At 38.7% G+C, this 22592-nt stretch overlaps 1 protein-coding gene across 3 annotated transcripts in view; it reads left to right on the plus strand.

Annotated features, from left to right (window-relative positions):
- LOC113025917 (uncharacterized) overlaps positions 1–22592 on the plus strand; it is an 84353-nt gene that overhangs the window by 11443 nt on the left and 50318 nt on the right. For all 3 annotated transcript variants that reach the window (XM_080304388.1, XM_080304386.1, XM_080304387.1), the window contains exon 2: positions 20931–21032. In XM_080304388.1, coding sequence (XP_080160514.1) covers positions 20931–21032 — 102 coding nt within the window. The remainder of the gene's footprint in view (positions 1–20930; positions 21033–22592) is intronic.

Raw genomic sequence — 22592 nt, forward strand, 5'->3', positions numbered from 1 at the left:
GTTTTCAAGGTGTGAAACTACCAGAAAAAGAGCTGAAATATTACATCAGCAGTTTCCAGTGCATCCCTGACAGAACCAGCTGCCATTCATTCACTGATATCACTTCACACTCTCTGATCAGAGCGCTTGCATCAGCACCCACTGATGGCAGCTGGACTGGGAAGGAGATAGCTGGGGGAGAGAGCTAGAAGCAAACTGAGAGTGGTTCTCCTCAGTCAGCTTTAAATCCTTGTCAGCCCTCAGCCATTTCCCCCTCTAGAGCTATAATTCTTTTTTTCTTCCTCTCCCCCAGTGAGGAATCCTGTATTTCTGACTTTAAACATATCATCAAATCCCTAATATGGACGTAGGACACTTATCAACACTGCTCTGTTTCCCTGCACTATCCTCCGCTGTCTGCTGTACAAAGGCATTGAGTTGGAAAACCCACACCACATTTGTATAAATACTTCATTGCTAATTCAATTTTAAACTCTAGATGGGAGGAGGGGAACTGTAGCAACTGTTCGTTCATCCATCTGTTCATCAGTGCTTTCCTGCGTTAGATATCTTTCGGTTTCTCTGCTTATTCTTGTTTGCTTTATGTTGCATCTGTTTCTCTACAACTTCCCATCTTATCCTGTTCACCTTCTCCTCTACCTCTCTCTCCATCTATGACTTCCCCACCCTCTTCCATCCTGTCTCATAGCTGCGCTCTTGGTTGTTTTTTTAGAAGGCTTACTCCTGATTTTTTTTCTGTAGTTTTCAATGATTGAAAATAAGAATATACAGTGAAATGAATGACTTTAACCGTAAAGCTAAGTAGACAAATTTTTGTTGCATAACTTGACTACAGAAGTCACTACAGACAACAAAAAACAAGGCTGATAATATTGCACCTTTTATCCTCTCAGCTGTGTGATTCGATTTTGTTGTGCCTCTAATCTTAAATTCCAGACATTTATTGCTCCATTTCAAAATCTAAAGCTAACAGAGAAACAACCCCAATACAGTACAACAATCTTGAGCCACATCTCATTTCTTTATATTTTGTTGGGTAAATGGGAAATGGGTTCAGTGATTTATTGAAAGGTCCAAACATGGTAAGGCCAAAACAGAGTTTGTACAATTCTGACAAGATTGAAAGTCTGGTATGAGCACTGTTATTCTTCAGCACAGCCTGAACTCTCCTGAGCATTTTTCTTGTAATTTCTCTAAGTAGTTTTCAGGAATCGTTCTCCAGACCTCTTGAAGGACATTCAAAACTCTTCTTTGGATGTTGGCTGCCTTTGATTCTGATCTCTGTCAAGATGATACTATACTGCTTTCAGGCTCGGGCTCTGTGGAGTCCAGTCCATGACTGATTGTGTTTCATGATTGTGAACAATGGCTCAAGACCACTTTAAAAAATAATTGTGTGCTCCTTGGAAATATTACTCAAGTCAGTAAAGAATATAGTGTGTATCAAAGTAAAGTGCACACACATGGCAGTGAAAGCAAGATGTCTTTGTAAAACAGAGTTCATCAACTTCCTGTAGTCTTCCTCCCCAAAAGTCTGGCAAATGTTTGTATATCTAAAATTCAGAAACAGCTCTCTCTCTGGAATCCCCTGCATGCTGCTGTCAACTAAACAGACTCTCCTCATGTCATTTATATATTTTGTGTTTGTAATATTTTGTGTCTCAACCAATGCTCCCATAAAAAAGTCCAGCAAAATCAAATGCTAGAAAATGCCATAATTACTGCTTACAATACAAATAGTCAACCTTATAATTTATTTATCATTGACATCTGTGCTGCCTGTTATGGCAACTCTAGTGAACAACAAGGTTGCGCATCCATAAGAAAAGTATCCATTAGCAGTCTGGGATCGAGGATGAGAACACTAAATAAATAAATGTTAACACGGTCCTGTGCCAGAACAGCCTGTGAGTCATTAAATATGATTTCCTAGCATCGAGTGAGCAGGAACGGATGAATAGACAGAAATCTCTATGAAGGCACTGCAGTGGTTATTATTTTGTCTATTTCAATCCTTCAACCTTTCGCTTTTACTGTTTACAAAATAACCGCAAAGCCAAAGAAGAACTCATTGTGAAGCCTGACCAAAATGACAACTGTAATAGATAACAAATGTGTTGATATACATATGTGCTAATATTAAAACTTCAGCAAAAGAGGCTTGAAATAAGTCACGTATTGTGCCATCACATATCTAGATCATAGCAGCTCTGACTCCACTATTTACAGTACTCTTGAGACTGTTTAAGGGGATGGTGATGTAGAGTAAGGCAGCATTTTCATGATAATTTGCTAACTGGTTCTTAATTTACATCGCTGGAAGGTGTAAAAAAAACAATAACTCCACCCCTTTCCCCTTCAGCATACCTTGAGCATACTCTCTTTATATGCATGCACATAAAGAATAATATTAGCCTATATGCAGTATATTGACAGTGAGGTTTTTTTTTACTCCCTAAATGCTCAGCTTAAATAAATACATAAATAAATAAATTACACAGAAATGTATAATCTAAATATACTTCATATAGTTGCTTCTGCTTATCTATTTGAATATAACATTATAATTCTGAAGCACTCTCCTCGGAAACGATGCATCACATCCAACTTCATAAATTCATATTTAATCAGATGTTACACAATGCACTAGCATATGTTTTGTGTTTTTGAGCTGTTAAGGTGTTAAGTGGGCACCTGTGACTTTGCAAGATGCTCTGAATTGATTGATTGTCATTTTCTTTTTAATCACATTCTTTGTCTCACTTTATTTTGCGCTACTTCCTGTTTTTGCTTAATTTCTTCCACTTTCTGCCACACCTGTGTCCAATCGACTAATTACTCAACTGGGTGTGCATGTTTGTGTGTATACATGCAATTCCCTTGATCCCTGCCAGGCTGTCTTGCTATTCCCATTAGTCAAGGATTCCAGCTTTTTCCCAGTGTTCTCTGCACATGTTCTTTCGCTTTAATATTTTCCCTTGTGCATTTCTTGTTTCCTTCTGTTTCTAATTAGCTCTTATTATGAATGACCTGCTTGATTGTTTTGGGTGGTTTGTGCCTTTAGCAGTTATGTTGCCTCTCTCACTGCCTCCGTGTGTATGACCCTATAATGATGAATGGAAGATCTGGATATTGGAATTTGCCCCCTTCTTTCTGAACTTCCTCTGGAGGGTTTAGTAGCACACCAAACAACCGAATATTACTCTTTATGATGCAGCAATAGTACACTTAAATTATTGATTTCCTCCCTCCCTCAAACACACACTTTTGACACTGTTGTGCCATCTTGCATCTATGACTCACAAAAATGCGCACAGGCTAAAATATTTGTGGATCGTGGCCTGATTGTAATGAAGCAGCAAGACTGACTCAGCGGTTTTAAGCCTGTGTGACGGATGGACAGGGTGACAGGGTGTGTGTTGCTGGCTCTACATCAGCAATCCCATGGGGAAGGCCAAGGTGAGAGGAAAAACTCACAGGCCTTTAAATATGCACATAACATACATTAAAATTACAGTTTATCTGAGGCTTCTTCTTCGCCAATGCCATTCAGAGGGCACTCACATGGGAGCATGCAAAAAGTCTAAAGTGATTGATTACACTGTAATTTGCATCACCCACTGGCAATAAAGACAAAACAACCCTTGCTACTGTAAATAAAGCATTATAATACTTATATCAGTTTACACATCTCCCTGTGGCTGCTGTATATGTTAGTGTAAACTGGATATATTTCTGGTTTAGAAACAAGTGCAGACAAACCTACTCTGTTAGTTTACCTTCTGAAATAATGAAAGCGGTAACTTATATCTTGACCCAATAATAAAGCTCGGGAAGACTTTGCTTTTCATACTTTTAACACCAACATGAACGGCTAATCTTAAGATGTAAGATTATTCATTTTTCCAGCATCTATCGGGGAATAGCTTATCACGTAATTGAATTTAGTTTCTTTTTTCCCTAGTGAAAACCTCACATTCTGGGGCATGTGTAAACGTTTTTAGGAATGCCAGTGTGCATGGACATGTCATAGAGAGCACAGACAACAAGCATCAGCAACTGTTGAAGGGTGATTGATGGTGCTCTGAATGAAGTGCAGCTTTCTGCAAATGCAGTGTGTCAGCTTGTCTAGCCCATATTTTTAGCCTTCCCTGGTGCATAAGGTTTATTATAGCACGAGGTTTGGAAGGAGCTCAGTGACTTCTCATTCTGAGATCATGTGACATAGTCATGCTGCTACCCAATTTGCATCATTGTTCGCCAGCTTTTGAATTTGGATAAAGCTTGCATTTTTAGTTGGGATGCAGTATGTTGTCTTTTGGTTATATTAGGAGTTTGATGTAAGTGAAGATGAAAAGCTGCAGATTTGGAGGTGCAAACAGCAAACGTTTGCTATACGGCTGCAGATTTTGTGCCATTTAGCTGTCTAGCTGAGCTGCCTTGAGTGCTAGACTAATCCAGGCATTTGGGTAATCCCGTAGTTTATGTTACAGTGGTCACCTTAATGTCTGCTTTTTTTAAGATTTACTTACTTTCTTTGATTTTCTTACTCAGTGTATCTCACCCTGTGACTCTCTTTCCTGATGTATACTTTATGGAAAACTGCATTTGGCTATCATCTTGGGAGACAAGACATTTGATTTCAGTGCTACTTTAGCGGTGCTTTAACCCCTAGCAGACCTTGTGCTTCAGGCCTGACCCTGATATCAGGAGTGTGCCTCATTGATGAATAGCTCCTTATGTGTTGAAACGCCCCTTGTGATCCTGCACAGAATGCTGAATCATGAGGTGAAGGCTTTATCGACTGGCCTCGGGGAGCAGTCACAGTCCCTCCATCGCACCAGTAGCAATTTGTGGCTGAGAATAATGCCCTTTTTTTCTTAACAGTGGGATGCTAAAATGATTTGCCACTACTGTGAGCCTCTTTTCCAATACATTTTCAGTATATTTCATCTCATCTGTGTTTCCTTATGAGTGTAAGCTTTAAATTATTAGAATACCAGATTTAATCTTTTGGGTTAAAACGCTAATTTCCTTTGTCTCATAATAGATAATCAACTCAGAGCGTGGCACTGTAGTCATTAATGGTATTGCTGTATGACTGCTATTTTTAGAAGCAGCAGTGGTCCTCGTAGTCATAGAGGTGGTTGCTACCTCACAGCTGAAGGTAACCATGCCCTCCTGTGATCTCGTCCTCTAATGTATCTTGTGTTTGTCCTCCATGACTTTTCTTTCTTTATCCTCCATCCGCCCCTCTGTGCCTACATCACTCTTTCAGCATGTTGCTCACTGGTATGATGACTCTATACCCACTGGGTGATTAGCAGTGACCCGCTGTCACTAACACAGACTGCACAGTAGGGACACCTCAGTGTGCTCAGAGTAGAGGGCGAGTACAGAGGTGTCAAACATATGGTTTGCAGCCCAAAAAAAGGCCCAACAAAGTGTCCAGAGCAGCACTATATAGCTTTGCAGAGTGAAAAATTGCAGAACATTTATTGATAATTACAGATTTTTAATTAAAACACATACATATTCTTACATTAATATATTAATATGAATAAAATATTGTGTTTTTTGTTCTCCAAAACACTACGGTTTAAGGTTTTTTGGCTTTGTAAATGTGGTTTTGAAAATGTGCTCATTTTTCTCAAGACATCAACATGTGTTTGTACAGTAACGAAGGGGAATTTTGAGTGTAATTTGGGGTTGGATCAGGAAGGGCATCTGGTGTAAAAATCTGCCAAATGAAACATGCTGAGCTGCCCACTGGGGTGAGCCCGTGTGAAGAAGGGGGCAGCTGAAAGTAGCTCATTATGCAACTGTTTTAGTGGCTCAGCCCACTTGAGATCAAGTGGAGCTGTTTGTATGAACTGTAAATCAAAATGAGTTTGACACCCCTAGGTTAGAGCTTACAGTTGCCACATCTGTGCACAGGTATGCAAACACATAAGCATAAACATGTCACTTTGGATTTTGATCAACAAGATATTACAAGACATTACTCATTATCTCATTAACCCTGTAATCTCTCTTTTTTCTTTTACATACTATGTCAAGTCTTTCACACTATTTTTTCACATTGTAATAAAACTACTTACAGTAGGTAGACACTATGTCAGGGGTCCCCAATCCCAGTCCACGAGGGCCGGTGTCCCTGCAGGTTTTAGATGTGTCCTTGATCCATCGCAGCTGATTTAAATGGAGAAATTACCTCCTCAACATGTCTTGAAGTTCTCCAGAGGCCTGGTAATGAACTAATCATGTGATCCAGGTGTGTTGACCCAGGGTGAGATCTAAAACCTGCAGGGACACCGGCCCTCGTGGACTGGGATTGGGGACCCCTGCACTATGTTATTGTAGTGAGTGCTTAGACAGCCAAACATTTGTGTTTAAATTGCTCCATGCCATTCTTTGTACTGTAGGAACATGGTCACAAATATAGTTTGGTCAGATTGAGTAGGGTGTATGGAATACACAGATACATTTTCTTATATTATGTTCAGTGTATTTGATTTGTGCTGTCTTTTGTGAAAGCCTACTCTAATTCTCAGGTCCATCAATCTCCATCCATCCATTGCATGTGTGTGTATGTATGCCAACCTGACAAAGGAGGGAAATGATATCAAAGAGATTTCTATCCCCAGTGGTCCTGCAAAAGTGTGCAGGAGATTAGCTTTTAGTGTTGGGTGCAGCTTGCTCTGGAGACATTGCAGTGGAAGAAAGACATTTATGAAGATGAATACGAGTGTGGAACATTTTGAATAAACTGTCTAGGCTAGGAGGTGGTCAGGGCGCTGAACAGCTTTTGGCCACTGCTCTTGTGACGTGATTTTTGTCAGCTTAGATGCATATTGCAAACATTCAGCTGACACGTGCGGGCTCGTATGTGTTGGACTCTCTACATCCTGCAGTGAGGAACATATGTCAGCTACTGTGACTGGTTGCTGACAGCAGGGCTGACAATGATGCAGCATGTTGCACTCTGTGTATATACTGACATGTGTGCACATAAAATTGAGCGCACATTGCTGCATTTGTGTGTCTACATTACGTGTGTGTGTGTGCGTGTGCGTGTGTGTGTGTGTGTGTGTGTGTGTGTGTCAACCTGAGGATCCAGATTATTAGGATTTCACATGCATCCACATACATGTGAACTGTGAATATTTATCTTGTGCCTGTCAGGACGCTTGTGTGTCTTAGTATGTGTCACCTCCAGAGCCCTCTACAGAACTGATTCCTGACATTGGTAATTTGATAGTCAGTCTGTCAACGTCGCGTTGGAGGCGGGAGAACCTGCCCCCCACCCCTCTTCTCATCTATCTCTCCCTCCCAGGCCACAGCCATGATACTCTGACATGTAACATCCAACTGTGCCTTCAGACAACTGAGTCATAAAGCAGTGACTGCACAGTGACTGTTGAGTTTGGTGGTTTTGTTCATATATATATTATATATCCTTTGCTCTAAATACCATTAATGCCAGTCACTTCTGTCATAACATGTCATTATGACTCAGGATTGAAGAGAATATTGGATAACAATAATTTCCATCTTTATGTTAAGATATTGTAAAATTGTTAAAGTTTTTCATGTCTCACTTGTCAGTTGTTCTGCCATTCCTCTTAGTTTCCAGACTTGCTTGTGGCGCACTGATGCTCACATACAGATATTTATGAATAGATGAAGGTGAGTGTTTTCTAGCAGCTCAGTTAAAGCAGCCTTTCCGTGCTGCTTCACAGTTCAAGAGTTTCACATATGTCTACAGAGGTATGCCTGAATAATCCTCTTTTATTATATTTTGCCCTGCACTTGATTTAAAATACTGACTCCCAATTTAGAGAGCATCTAATGCGGATAAACACTAAACTTTGCATTCATTGAGGTTTATGCGTGTACTGGAATATATACACATGTGAGTCCATGAATCAGTGTAAATAAAATAAACTGAATACACTGAGATGGTCACAAAAAACATACCTTTTACTTTTTACTGCAATTTTGCTAGTTTTATTAATAAAACCATCTAAGGTTTATAAGCGAGGTAGGGTACGGATAAGACATCTGTGCTCCTGTGAAAATGCAAAAATGCTGTCATACAATAAAATACTTATAAAAAAGTTCAAGGGCTGTGGCAGCAACCTCGGCCTTTGCCTAAGATAACCTCAAAATGAGCAAATGACAGATGGATCAGGGAGGTTGGAGTGATAAACTAACAACTCTGAGACTAAAAGTATTTTAGGTGCACAGTTCTGTGGTGCTATATATATATTTAAGAATAAATAATGATTTTATGCTCGTATTAAATATTGCACAGTAATGATGATCAAAATGTAGTGGGCAGAGGATAGACTGATATCAACTGATGCACAAGTAGATAGATGGACCATACATGGGTAGACAGACAAACAGATACAGCTGTACTTAATGTAATTGATGTAATTCTCAGATTTTTTAGTTTAACCAGTGCATCAGTGAGGTGTAACGATTATGCAAATCCGCCTTCTTTTCTTTGTCAGTGACTCACTGACACTCACTGACACTGCATCCCATAAGCACCAGAGGTGCTGCTCTGTATGTGACCGTGACCTCTGATTTCTCTATTTCTGAGAAAATTCACAGTGGTGATTCATCAATGACCCTAAAATGGATATGTTTCTTTAACTCGTGACTCTTTTCTTACACTCTTCTTTCCTTCTTTCTTTCCTGCTTCAATTCTCCTCAATCTCATTTCTTGTCTACAAGACACAGCATATTTATTTCTATTTTGACATTTTTTAACTTTGCTATTGAAGCTCAGAATTTGTAAGAGTCTGGGAGTATCATCTAATATGCTGTGTGATCTCTAATGTCGCCAGTGCCCATGGTTCTCATTCTTCCTCCTTCATGCTCCTCGCTACCATTTTTCTATATCCATTTTTTTCCTTCACTTATTCATTCTGCCATGACTATTTTATATCCTTTATACCATCGTTTATCAGAGGCACAGTCCTCGTTTTTGTACCATGTGTACTTTCTTTCCTCCTCCTCCTTCCTGTCATTTGTAACTTCTCCTCCCTTTGCCGACTGCTTCTTCCTGTCATCGTGATTGCATAGTGCCCTTACGGGAGTCACTGGTCGTCTGCAGCTGAGTGCTTTGCATTAGTTATGTGCACATGATTTTCAGACATAATGGCTCCCAGCTTCTCTGTGTGTGTGTGTGTCCCCCCCCCCCCCCCCCCTTTCCTCATAGTTTTTTCTTCTACTTTTCCCTTTTCAAGTTCATGTGTGTTGTCAGTTTTGGCTGTGGGAAAGCTGGCCTCACATTTGATTCTACAAAGCTCTGGTATACAGAAGATTTTGTGGTTTGCTCAGTAACTGCGAAGCACCCTGGTCCATCACTGCCCGACCACTGTGCTTGGGATATATGTTTAATTGTTTTGTGGAGCAGAATTTGTTTGGAAGACTGATTGATCGGATGTTTGCTAATTATTAGTTGACAACCTGCAGCTAATATTTAGCTTAGTTTAAAATAAAGACTTGTGCTAAGATAAAATAAATGGTAAATGGACTGCTACAGGTACTTTGACTGAGTGCTTTCATGCTACAAGATAAACCCTTTTGGACCTTAAGTACATGCATTTCATTTTTACTATATACTGCAAGGAGTAACTTAATATTCATGGAGAGATAAGAGAGTGACAGAGAGAGTGTTCTTTTCACTTAAATCTCTGCAAGAAGGAAAACAGGTGCATGTCCCAAGATATCAAACTTTTATTTAAATGAGTGATTTAGATGTTCAAGGTAGTGGCACTAGTGAAGCAAATTAAACAGAGCAGCAATTAAGCAGCAATAAGCTCAGCATGGGCTTCTGTGTGAGGGAGTACTGAGTTAAAGGCACACTGCTTCCTTGTGTCAGATTTAAGATTGGTCACTTGAGGTAATCAAATACAGCTGTAATCAACTTCTAAATCATGCTGTGCTTATTTTAAAGCATCAGCCTCTCAAAGCTTGGCAGTCACAGATTGCTTTGCACTGAGGAAAGTTAATGTCAATTTGGCCAATTAGATGTGAGTAGAAATACAAGAATGTCTAAACATTCAAAGTTATATTTTTTCCCCATTTATTTAGTGGTCTGTTTTCTAATTTAGTAATGTTGGTTCTGTGGATATGAAGCTTATATATAAAACATGCATTATTTAGTCTTAACAATTATATAGGCTCAAATCATATATATAAGCTTTTCATTAGCGGTCCTGTCAACAAAAGTCTTGTTCCTATGGTGGTTAAGCCATTTCTCTTCATTTCAATGATATTTTATCTATATGGCACCAAATGACAACAACCGTTGCCTCAAGGTGCTGTTTTTAAACAGTTTCTATGACTCTGTATTTTCTGTGTGCCAGTAAAATACATTTTCAGATTCAGTTTTGCTGGCAGAGAACTTGGAACTTGACTTTGATACTGGTGGGGAGCCCAGAATGCCAGTGATGACGTCAGGAAGAGACTCTGAGGGACAGCTGTACCCAGCATGCTTTGCTCCTAGCATTTCTGCAGTCCTCATAAATATTAAAAGGTTATGAAAAGAGAGAGAGAGAGGAGGCACATTGAGGGTGGGGATAGTCTTCACAAAGCTGAGAGAGCCTGGGATGGGGAGAGAGAGGTTAAAGGAGCGATGACAAGAAATGAGTGGAAATGACGGATAGCTGAGCAAATGAAGAAGTGCTTGTGAATTCAGGAGTTCGGGGCCTCCTTGCCATGTCACTTTATTGTCTCTTTCTGTCTGTCTTCTTTTCTGTGCTGTAGGCAGAAATGCCTAATGGGGTAGTCAAATGAAAGCAGAAATCATCCAGTGGCAGGTAGAAATGCAAGTTAAAAGGGAAAAAAAATCACTAATACGTCTGTCACCTGAACAGATCTTTCTTGAAATGTCCAGTAAAACACAGTACAGTAGCTGAATTCTTACAGTGTGCACATGCAACACAGCCACGCAAAGGATTATTCTCAAGAGGTAGTAGATTATGAATATAGAGTGCAGACTGAAATGAAGAACAATAAATTATTTAACTTAGAAGACGTGGTAACAGTGTTTCTTCTTTATTTTAGTGCATTTTTGCCTTTCTTTGATGATAGTAGAAGAGCTATAGAGACACGTTTTCTGTGCTGGTAGCTCCAATGTTGTTATACATGTCCTTGCAAAATAATAAAATGTATTTTATTGTTTGTTTCTTTGTAATGAATTCTTGATATAAAAAAAGAGGAATGGACCAGAACCTTGCTGATACAAAAAGCCCCCTGTCACAACGGATAGATCCCCTCAATGTATGAGTCAAAGGTCAAGGTTTTTCTTTCATTTCTGTATGGCTGTATCCCTTATTAGCATTTTCACAAATGTAAGCAGGTTGCATAAGGTTGAAATATTAATCATGGCCTGGACAAAAAATGTCTGTGTATAGTTTATAAACCATAAGCCATCTTTGCCACATTTTCTTTTTCCTTGTCTGTGCTTTTGTGTCGTGTGCATTTATATGCTAGCCCCACTACCTACATGCGCTACATGCACATGTAATGTGCATGCATTTAGACATCAAGATAGATATATAAAAAATAAGAAGAAGCATGCTTTGATTGTAATGGGCTGCAGAAGCAGTGGCCTGACAGAAGCTATAAATATTTCAGAAGCTCTGTTTTAGCACAGAGATAGAGAAGACAACAGGAATATCCTGGTTTTGATGTGGCTCTTCATTTTGGAGGAAGGAAGAATTTGGTGCACAGCTAAAGTTATTAATCTCAACAAACCATCTAATCATTTATTCAGTCGTTAACTGCTGTCTTTATTTTTAAAGATACATGTCAGCTAAGCTTCAGATGAGCATATGAACATGGAGCTGTGTAGTTGTGGTTGTGGAGCTGTTTGCTCAAGTTGATGGAGGTCAGTCCTTAACTGGAGCTATTTTATTTTTTTCTGTTTCCTTACTTTCTGTCATATATGTAATGTTACAATTCAGCATATTCATATATTAAACATGTCCAAAGTTTGAAGTATGAGGTCAGTAGGGAGGCCATGAAGAGGGAAATAACACAAAATACAGACACTAAGAACTGAGAGACTGCACCATTAGCACAGTATATATAGCACAGTTATAAATAAAAATGATTTTGAATTGTCAATAATTCAAAGCTCCTAATAGATTTCAAGAAAAAAAATGTGCGTCTGGAAATGAAAAGGATGGGTCCGCTTTAGATTTGTTAATCATCACCACAAAATGTGGTACCTTGAAATGAACTTAGCAATGTGCTAACAACATGACTTTAGTAGGTACAGTCAGTAAATGGTAAATGGGCTGATTCTTATATAGTGCACTTTATACAATGTGTCATTCACTTGGTTATGTTCATTCACACTATAGCACTTTTTTCTATACCCAAGTGCTTTCTGTCTAACGTTAACATGCATTCCTATTCCAGTGAACACAACTGAGAGCTACTTGGGGTTCACTATCTTGCCCGAGGATACTTTGGCATGCAGAGAGAAGGCAGCCAAAAATCATCTACTTCCTACTTCCTGAACTACAGCCACCTCCCAATACTAGTGTTCCCACTATTCTTGCCAGTCTCTTATTTTGCAGTCATTACTGTGAATAGCATGAACCTTTCTCAATCTTTCTTAATCTGAAGTCTCAGTCTTTGTGCTTTTACCTACATTTAGATCCAGGATGAGTCACTTTCATGCTCACATCCATTGTATTAGTGTTCAGATCAAAGCCTATATGTTGCACGACACCATCTCATACTCTGAAACTCTCCATCCATCAGTAATAGATCAGCTCACACACCGTAGAGCCTGCAGGACTCAATCGATTTTTAATTCTCGGGGCTGTGACTTCATCTTGCCAACCATAAGCACACGCTTGAAGTGATGTCCATTTTCCTTGGCGAAAATGTTAAATTATGGCAGCCTAATTATGAGTTAATGCTTTCAATATCATTAGTATGTTAAATTGTTTACATGTTAAGCATTTTATTTAGATACTTCTTAGCTGATGTAAAATCTTTTGGAGTGACATAAAGACTACAAATATAGCAGCTTTATGATGATGATGGATAGCATCTGTATCTACTTACCTGACAAATACAACTTAACTAAATAACTAAAAACAACTTTCATGTATTTATTTTAAAATCTATCTTATTTTTTGTGTTTTAGCCCGTCTCACTTGTATGTCACAAAATAACAATTAACAAATTGAAATTTTTATTCAAATATATTCCAGTTTATTTGATTTAATATTGACATAATATGAGATGAGAGGATAATTTATGTATCTGTTCTTATTTACACAGATGTAGATGTCATGAGTATGTAAAGCAATAGAAAATATATCTTCAGATTAGACTTTTTTAATGTGATTATTCCAATCATTGCTTTTATGAGCTTGTGCGTATTCTCGTGAAAATATTTTATGCTATCAGACCTACAGGGACTTGAAAACTGTGGAAACATGGAAAATAAGAAACGGTGCCAGTAATAATATAAATGATAAGCTAGGTGACCTGTTTTATGTACCTGTACTGTGCAGCATACCTCTCACCAGTGATACTGCCATGTGTGGGGGTTTCTTTCTGTTAGGATGGATTGGCTCAGCCTTAGTGTGAGGAGCTTGGACATCTGCTGCTCCTTTGTGTCAAAAGGAGCCAGTTGAGATGCTTATTGCATCTTATTAGGATACCTCCTGGCCACCGTCCTTTGGAGGTTTTCTGGGCATGTCCAACTTGGAGACCTGCTGGATAGATTACACATCTCCAGCCTAGGAATGCTTTGAGATCCATCAGGAGGAACTTGAACGCTTTGCTGGCGAGACAGATGTTTAGAGTTCCCTGCTTGGTGTGTTGCTGTCACGACTCAACTTTGGATAAGCAGAAGCTAATGCCCTGATAGATACATCTGTTTATGGTATTTACAGTATGTTGTACTCATGACTGTGAGATGCACTTGACAGCTGGAGTCTGCAGGGCTTGATCTGTTTTTGTCCTGCTGTCAGTGCATGAAAACCATGTGTAACCATACCTTTGTGTGTTAATCTACACTCAGTCGTGTCTCTGTGGTTTTTTATATTTCTTTTCTGTTCCTATTTTATGTGTGTGTAAGTTTGCCTGGGAATCTGTCTTCTGTGGTAGAAGTGGGTCTTTGTTTAAACCCAAGAGGATTCATTACTGTGATCTATCTCCCTCCCTGTTGGTGCTAACACTAACATACTGTGGCGTCTGTGCAGCTATTTTTAGTTTTGGTTTGTGTGTTTGAAGGTAATTTGTCTTGGTATGCTTTTTTTATCATTATATGAATGAACGTCTTGTTCGTGCTCACTATTATTCCATCTACAACAGATATTTGTGTCCAGTATTTATCACAATAGACCCCAAATATGCTGCTTAAGATCATCCATGATTGGTTTTGAATATTTTTCTTGATTATTGAGCTTCTACACCTACCCTCCTATGCCTTTGTTTCTTTCCATCTTAATTTTTATCTCTCCATATTTGCACAGAAATTAGGGCTTGTTGTATTATGTTTAAATTATGTTGTCTTGCTCTTATTAAAGGACCATAGTTTTACATTTTTGTTCTTATTTGATTTTGTTTTCAATTTTGTCTAGGTTCAGTTACTTTCCAGAACAGATTTGCTAGCTTCAGTTTAGTTCTTTACTGTTTGAGAATGTTTTGTTTGGGTTACAGTGATACAGTGGCTTTTATACGGTGGCCCTGCAACTGGTCCGTCGGGTTATTGTCTCCCCAGAAACACTTCCCTTGTGCTTTTGGAAATCTGTTTTTTCCTATTTCCGTTGTGTTTTGTGTGCTTTTGCCGTGTTTTTCTTATTGCTGGTGTTTTCTTAGGTTGCAGTCCGTTTGGCCTCTCAGGGCCACTGTACTTTTCAGCCTGTAAAGACGAAGTGATTGAAGTGCAGAACTTCAGTTTTAATTTTTAAGGTGTCTAATGTAAGTGGTCAACTGACATGGTAAATGGACTGATTCTTATATAGCACTTTTCTACTCAAAGCGCTCTATACAACATGCCACATTCACCCAATTGCGCCCATTCACACAAGCACTGTCTTCTAAGTTTCTTAGTGCTGCCTAACTACTCAAGTATGAATTCATACACATTCATACTCCGATGGACACATCGGAGAGCAGTGTGGGGTTAGTATCTTAGTATCGAACTGCTATCGAACCACTAACTTCACAACATCTAACCAAGTCAAGAACACTTTCAAGGAGGTAGATACTTCATTATCAAGATCTACATTTAAGAAATACCATCAAAAATTGAAATACCAGAAAGTACAAACCATTGGTTATGCTCAAGAATAAGAAGACCAGATTAGACTTTACAAGAAAACATCTAAAAGAACCTGCTCAGTCCTGGAAAAATGTCTTTGGATAGATGAAAGCCAAATTAGCTTTACTAGAATGATGGGAAAAGAAGGGTATGAACTAGGAAAGGGATGCCTCATGATCCAAAGCAGATCACATTATCTGACTAACAGGATGAAGGCAATGCTATGGCATGAGCATGTAAGGCAGCCCGGTGAACCGGGTTGCTAGTGGTTATTGGTGATGTGAATCCTGAAAGGTAACAGGATGAATTCTGAAGTGTATGGGCCTATACTCTGAGACGAATGCTGCAAAATGGATCACAAAGAGCTTCAAAGTGCAAATAAATAGTAATACAAAGCATAAATGCAACCCAAGAGGTTTTCAAGGCAAAGAAAACATATTTTTCAATAACAAAGTCAGTGACCTGATCTCAACCCAACAGAACATGTCGTTCAGTTTCTGCAGGCAAAACTGAAACCAGAAAGATCCACAAACAAGCAGCAACTGAAGATGATTGTAGCCAAGGCTTAGCAGGGCGTCTCAAGGTTTGGAAAAACAGCATTTGAATGTCCATTTGGAGTTCTAGTCTTCAGGCAGGCACTGACTGCAAAGGATTTTCATACAAAAAAATATTATTAAAAAAAAATGTTAGTTTGTCCAATTAATTTTGCACATCTAAAAATAGCTGTAATTCCTGAGGACTTAATGCAGTAATTTCATCAAATTACGGTCAAATAACTGCTGAAAGTCTGAAATTCAACCCCAAATGCTTAATTTTCTAAAAAAAAATATGTATCTAACACATCCATGCACATGCAAAAGTTCCAGTGTGGAAGAGACGAGATGCATGTTTAACTGTTGGAAGAAGTCTCAACTTTAAGTGACACAAGAACTCATTTCAAAATTAGATGTGACAGGCGCTGTCACTACGATAAGTACAGACATCCAGTGTTCTGCCAGTGACTAATGTCAAATACCCACAGCACAGAAAGTCAACAAAACGCTTCCAGTACAGACTTTGTGATATTTAAAGTTTCATGATCTATATCTTCCCTCTCAAAATCACCTGGGGAAAAGCTAAATGCTAGAATTGTGCACTTGATACTGTAAAACTTTATTTGGCATTTACACCGCTGTCTCAGAACATTAATTTAGTCACATAGATGTCAAACTAAGACCAGCAACAGCTTATTTAGCAGATTATATTTTTCTCTCCCCATGCTCCATGACTCATTGCCATACGTGTCTTAACATTTCTCATCTTGTAGGAAATGAGGTGTTACTCATGCAGTTCCTGTCCCTTCTAATAGACTATTCCTGCATATTTGCATTAGTGTGTATGCATATATTTATCTTGCATGGGTGCCTTCTTGCTTTCATTTCCATGTGTGTGAAGTCATGGGACTTTAGCTTCAGTTTTCTCTGCTTCTGTATTTTCTTTCTGAAGTCTTTGCTTTCATAGCTTTTGTCATGCAAAATTTGGCTACAGTACTTTTTTGGGAGCGTAGGTTGATGAAAGTAGGTTTGATGTGATGGCAAGATTTGGTGTGTTTAAGAACCCTGACAGAAGAGCTTTTCACACGTTGCATCCTACCAAGAACTTTGCTCAGCATTGACCTCTGTATCAGGTCCTGTTTTGGCTTCTGAGAGGTTAGCCAAACCCTGGGGAGTAAATAAGAAAGTTGTATTCAAAGTACACTTGTTTCTTTCATACTTTGTATGTGTTTGTCCATAAGTTGTTGTGGGATTCCTTGAGGTTTTGCAAAGATCATCTTTCTGCCTCCCCTAAGTCACCAGTTAGTATTTCAGGTGAAGATATTGAAATTTCAGCATATCAGCGCCCGAGGAATATTGTAGTATTTAAGTTCATTCAAAATTCAGATTTTAAGACAAACTAATTGGATTTATTGTTTTGTAGTATATTGTGCAATGACTGTGTGTTATTGTGCCTTTTGTAATGAATTTAAAACTGCCGTCAAATGCCTGCACATACTTGTCGTAGACTTGCGACATGCATAGACAGTGGAGTGGGAGATAAAGGCCCCTATTTTATCATTTTTCTAGAATATTTGTGATTATTATATTTCTAATGACAGATAAAAAAAAATACTCAATGTTTTATTAATTTTTGCAGCTTGCAGGCAGCAGCATTTATAAGTATAAAAGTAAATAAAGCATTTGCAATCCTCCTTTTCGAGGGGTGGACCTTGAGGCTTCATAATATCACTTGGTGATGTCACAGTGGCTACATTCTTACTTTAAACTGCGAGCTTTAAAAACAATGAAAATGTATAATTTAGAAAATAATTAGTCGCATAACTATTTGTTTTTATATATAAATTAGTAAAAAATTGTGTATTTTATGACCTTCAAAAATTGAAGAAGAAGAAGCCTCCCACAAATGATTGTTTCCTCCTGACAAACTTATCTCCAGATGTTTAGCTTGATAAAGCTGAAAACTAAGAGGTGAACAAGCAAACTTACTGTAAGAGACAGTTTTCTGATATTAATATTTCTTGACCTTGACAATACAAATTATGTCTGAAATATAAATCTGAAATCACTTGCATAGCATCAAATTATATTCATTTACTGGGTGATAATTAGCTTACTACATATCACACTACATATCACTACATTTTGATTAAAACTTGAATATATGGAATTGAACCTTGAATATATTGAATGAACCTGAAACAGTGACATTTGTCAGTAACTGCAAACTTTTAAGCAGTAGTGCAGCTATCACCATGTCTCTTCTTAAGTACATCATGGAGTTCAGTACCTTTTTAACTGTCACTTCTACTGTGTCTACTTCTACATCTACTGTTTATCTAGAAGGATGTGCAGGATAAAGTGTGAAATTAAAAAAGCTAACAAAACAATAACAAAGAAGAATAACTGGCACTAGTAAATGTGTTGCAGAGCAACAGCAACACAAACAGCATAAAACACAATGGGGAACACATGAATATGGGGAAAATACTGTAGAATGTGAGGAGGGAAGCAGAAGCGAAGTGGTGCAGAATGGGTTTCTGGATTTTTCATTTTCAGCTAAATGTGGTCAGCTCATGCCTCATATTGTGGCTGGGTCTATTCACCTGACCAACACTCATTAACAAAATAATTTGCCACATGAAAAATGCACATAGAAAATGGCTTCATTTAACAATGGTGCAGAGTCATTGGGAAGAAGAGAGGGGATGCAGGTGTAGACTGTGATCAGTAATATTATGACACCAAGATAAATGAGGCAAAGGACCGAGATCTGAAATGGCTTTTGGTTGTAGAATAAATCATAGCGTAATATACGCATGATAAATAAATTTAGCTGAACACCAGCAGGGTTCAGGACCACATTTTTTTGTGATGAGTCTTTGCTAGAACCCATTTGATCGTGACAGCAATTGTGTAAAATAATGTGACAAGCGACCTTGATCAGCTTGATAAGCAGGTATTATGAGGTTATAAAACTGGAGGATTATACACCAGTTTTGGTGTATAATTTGCGACCATGGTTCAGGTGGTTGAAAAGTTCATCTTTAACCGGAAGGTTGCCGGTTCAATACCCCAGCTCTCTCTGTCCTGGTCGTTGTATCTTTGGGCAAGACACTTCATCCTACCGCCTACTGGTGTTGGCCAGAGGGGCCAATGGCGCGATATGGCAGCCTCGCTTCTGTCAGTCTGCCCCAGGGCAGCTGTGGCTACAACTGTAGTTTGCCTGCATCAGTGTGTGAGAGTGAATGAATAGTGGAATTGTAAAGCGCTTTGGATGTCTAGGAAAGCGCGATATAAATGCAATCCATTATTATTATTTTTATTATTAATAACAGCCACGCCTTTTCAAACTTGATGCAGGTTAACCACCGTCCCCTGTTCTCACAGGATATTTGCATTGCTCAGATATTATCTATGCTGGCACAGTAAAATAATCAAGATTTAAATAGCTGGGCCCTACACTGCTGCTTGAAAAGCTGAACTTCTCCCTGAAGACATGTAAAGGAAAAACAGCAAAGCTACAGAACCAAAATTCAGCATGCATAAATTGCCTCACAAGCTTCACAAGCTGCAGTGTGGAGTTGAAAAGAGCAACTGTAATTGTTTGTATTAGAAAAAAAACTCATCTGGAAAAACAGGTTACCACATTCTGTAAAGACAGAGTAATTATCATGTACTGTTTAAAATATCTTCTCTGCTCACTTGCCAGTTCCTAAAGATAGAATATTCATAAGAGACTCTCCATAATGTGACAGACACCTACAATGTACACAGTAGCAGCACACTGGATTGTTAAGTAGGAAGGCTCCTGTCACTGATAGTGAGTCTTTGAGGTCCTGTCTCTCATCTCTGCTGTGCACAACTGCTGTCTAGCTCTTATGTTCAAAGTAAAGAGACCAGATGCTGAATAGATAATACAATATTATCCTTCAAATACGCACGCAGGAAGATAAGAGTAACAGGTAACATGTATGATATTTATAGTATCGTCAAATGTATTTACACAAATCACGTACCAGTTAAACAATAGATTGGTGCCAAGATAGATGCCTGTGCTGACTTCAGGAAAGGGCACTTAGAGTAACATGAACAAATCGAGCTCCTCTAAGAGTTGATGTCTTTCCTCCTTGGTATTATGTTAAAACGCACCTGAATGCTCCAGACCTGCAAACTGACAAAACATCTGCTTTTTTACCCACTTATTTGCTGATGATCAGTCAATGAAGCGCATTCAATTAGCAGCACCTGGCTGCCACATTCCCTCTTAATTCTTATGGAAGCAGTCAAGGTGTACCTTTTCACAGGACTGCATGGAATCCTGTAAAAGTGTTATTTTTCACATGAGCTGTGAGGAGAGAAGAAAAGATGACTCAGTGACTTGAAAAGGGCAAGCATATCTTTAAGCAGTTCAGCCTAATTAAAGTACTTGGGAATAACAGCTCAAACTGGTGGTGACAAGGGTGGAGAGAGGGTCAAGAGTGCAGTACACTGCATAACATTTCTCTTTCACAGCGTTGAATCATTTCATTGTGCAGGTCAGTTGTATTACATTATTTGCTGATAAATGAAATCGGGGTGGGCGTACAAACACTGACACACAATGAGATACAAACCACAGGAGCTTTCCTGCCTGAGATCAGACAGGCAGACAGCGGAGCTTGTGATGAAGCGTGCTATGAATGCCAGCCCAATGCAGAGTGTGGGCGAAACACGAATGGAAGGAGTCTGACATTTTAAGCCTCTTACAGAGGGCAGAGAAGCAGTGAATGTGCAGTAGTATCATATTCCTGCATATTGCCCTGTGTCTTGCCTTGAAGGGTAGTTATGTTATTATAATGGATTAAGATGTGTAACCTGACTGAGGCTCTTAGTGTAACTACAACTTGATAGCAAGGATAATGTTGGAGGAACAGTTAATATTGAAGGATCTTTGCATATTGTTGCTCTTTTTACAATTTCACAAATAAGCAATTTTGTCATCAGTCATCGCTGTTATGTGAAAGTTTTTAAATGCACAGAAACACAGTGATTTGTATTCACCTGCGTGCTCGCTTCCTCCTCTCCTCCACCTTCTGCAGGCCGATGCAGCCACCAGCTTTCTGCGCGCAGCTCGTTCAGGGAACCTGGACAAGGCGCTCGATCACATCAAGAATGGAATCGACATCAACACAGCTAATCAAGTAAGACAGTTTCAGTCAATTCACTGGAACAGCCATCAAAAATCTGCTTACGTTTGTGCCTGTGTGTGTGTGTTTAAGAAAAAATGGCAGCCACTGGTTTCTATAAACAAAAAAGGCAAAACAGGGCTCATATCAAAATCTGTTACAACATTTAAATAAGAATTGTGGTACAAAAATGGTTACATTGCAGCATTACTCTATTTGGTTTTGCTTTTTGAAATGTAAAGAAATTAAAAATTAGCCAGAAATACATAATGGCTCAACTTATCTTGGTGACCGCACCGTATATAAATATATAAATATATAAATGTATAAATATACCAACACAAGTGATTTGATTGGAAGAAAAACAAAATAAAATAAACATCTGAAAACTGGGCCTAAAGAAACAAAAACAAGAAAGGGTGCTGGGCCAGTCATGCAATGGGCTGTAGGACCCAGAACTTTCCTTACTAAACTAATGAAGTAAGAAGGCTAAAATAACAAGTAAAGCCACAAAAAACAGACTACTAGCTCATCCATTACTCCACGTGGTGTACCTAGGTGAAAATGAGGAACAGAGGAGACAGGGGAGCAGGAAAGAGAAAAGGAGGCGAGAGAAAGCAAATAAAAGAGGAGGGTGTATAACAAGGTCTCAGTGCCAAGCCTTTTTCTCAGTGAGATCTTCCCTAGATCAGTCATCATGCATTCTGGAAAAATGGACAACCTATAGCAATCTATTATCGGTACAAGTGAATTAGCTTTGACTGATCTAATAATCATACCTTTCTTTTTCCAAATCCACCATGGAGTTAGTATTGGAGTAATAAACATTTCAGTGCACTGTTAAAAGTGAAAGAGTACCACTGAACAAAAGCACATAATAGGAGCAGACCAAGCTTTATTGTTTGGTCTCTTAATGTTTCTCAGGAGAAATTTCTACCAGTGCAGTAAAGAAATTTGTGACACTTAATGTGCCCTTGCACATCTCTTGCCCTCCTGTTCATTTATTACTTGCTCTAGGGCAGCATGTTGGGAACGAGTTTTGTCTGCTTGTACTGTTTCCTTTAATCACTTCTTGCAAGATACCTTTTATAAAATATCACACCATTATACTATTTTTGGGATAAATGGGACCTGTAATTACACCATTGAGCCAAACCTTTAGGAAGATCCATCCTTGATATGATAAAACCCTGATAACTCATTTAAAAAAAATCTTTAAACCATCATTAAAGTATTCTCAGCAAGATTATGGATAAAAGTAGAATATATACACATGAGTGAATGGTGAAGTTTTTACACCAGGGCAAATCCTACTAGTAAAATATACTCACTAACTACTGTCGCAGGTATGCTATGCTGGTAGTAGGTTGGACTCCCTTTTGCCTGCAGAACCTTAAATATTCATGTTAGAGATTCAAAACATTGCTGGAAAGATTCCTCAGAGCCTTTAGTCCATATTGACATGATGAGCATCACACAGTTTTGAGCTTTCTGCGACTGTGAGTTATCATGCTGGATGCAGCCATCACAAGACGGTCATAAGGGGACAGACATGATCAGCAATAATACTCAGGC

Source organism: Astatotilapia calliptera, chromosome 7, assembly GCF_964374335.1.
Source record: "Astatotilapia calliptera chromosome 7, fAstCal68.1, whole genome shotgun sequence".
Classification (NCBI taxonomy): Eukaryota; Metazoa; Chordata; class Actinopteri; order Cichliformes; family Cichlidae; genus Astatotilapia; species Astatotilapia calliptera.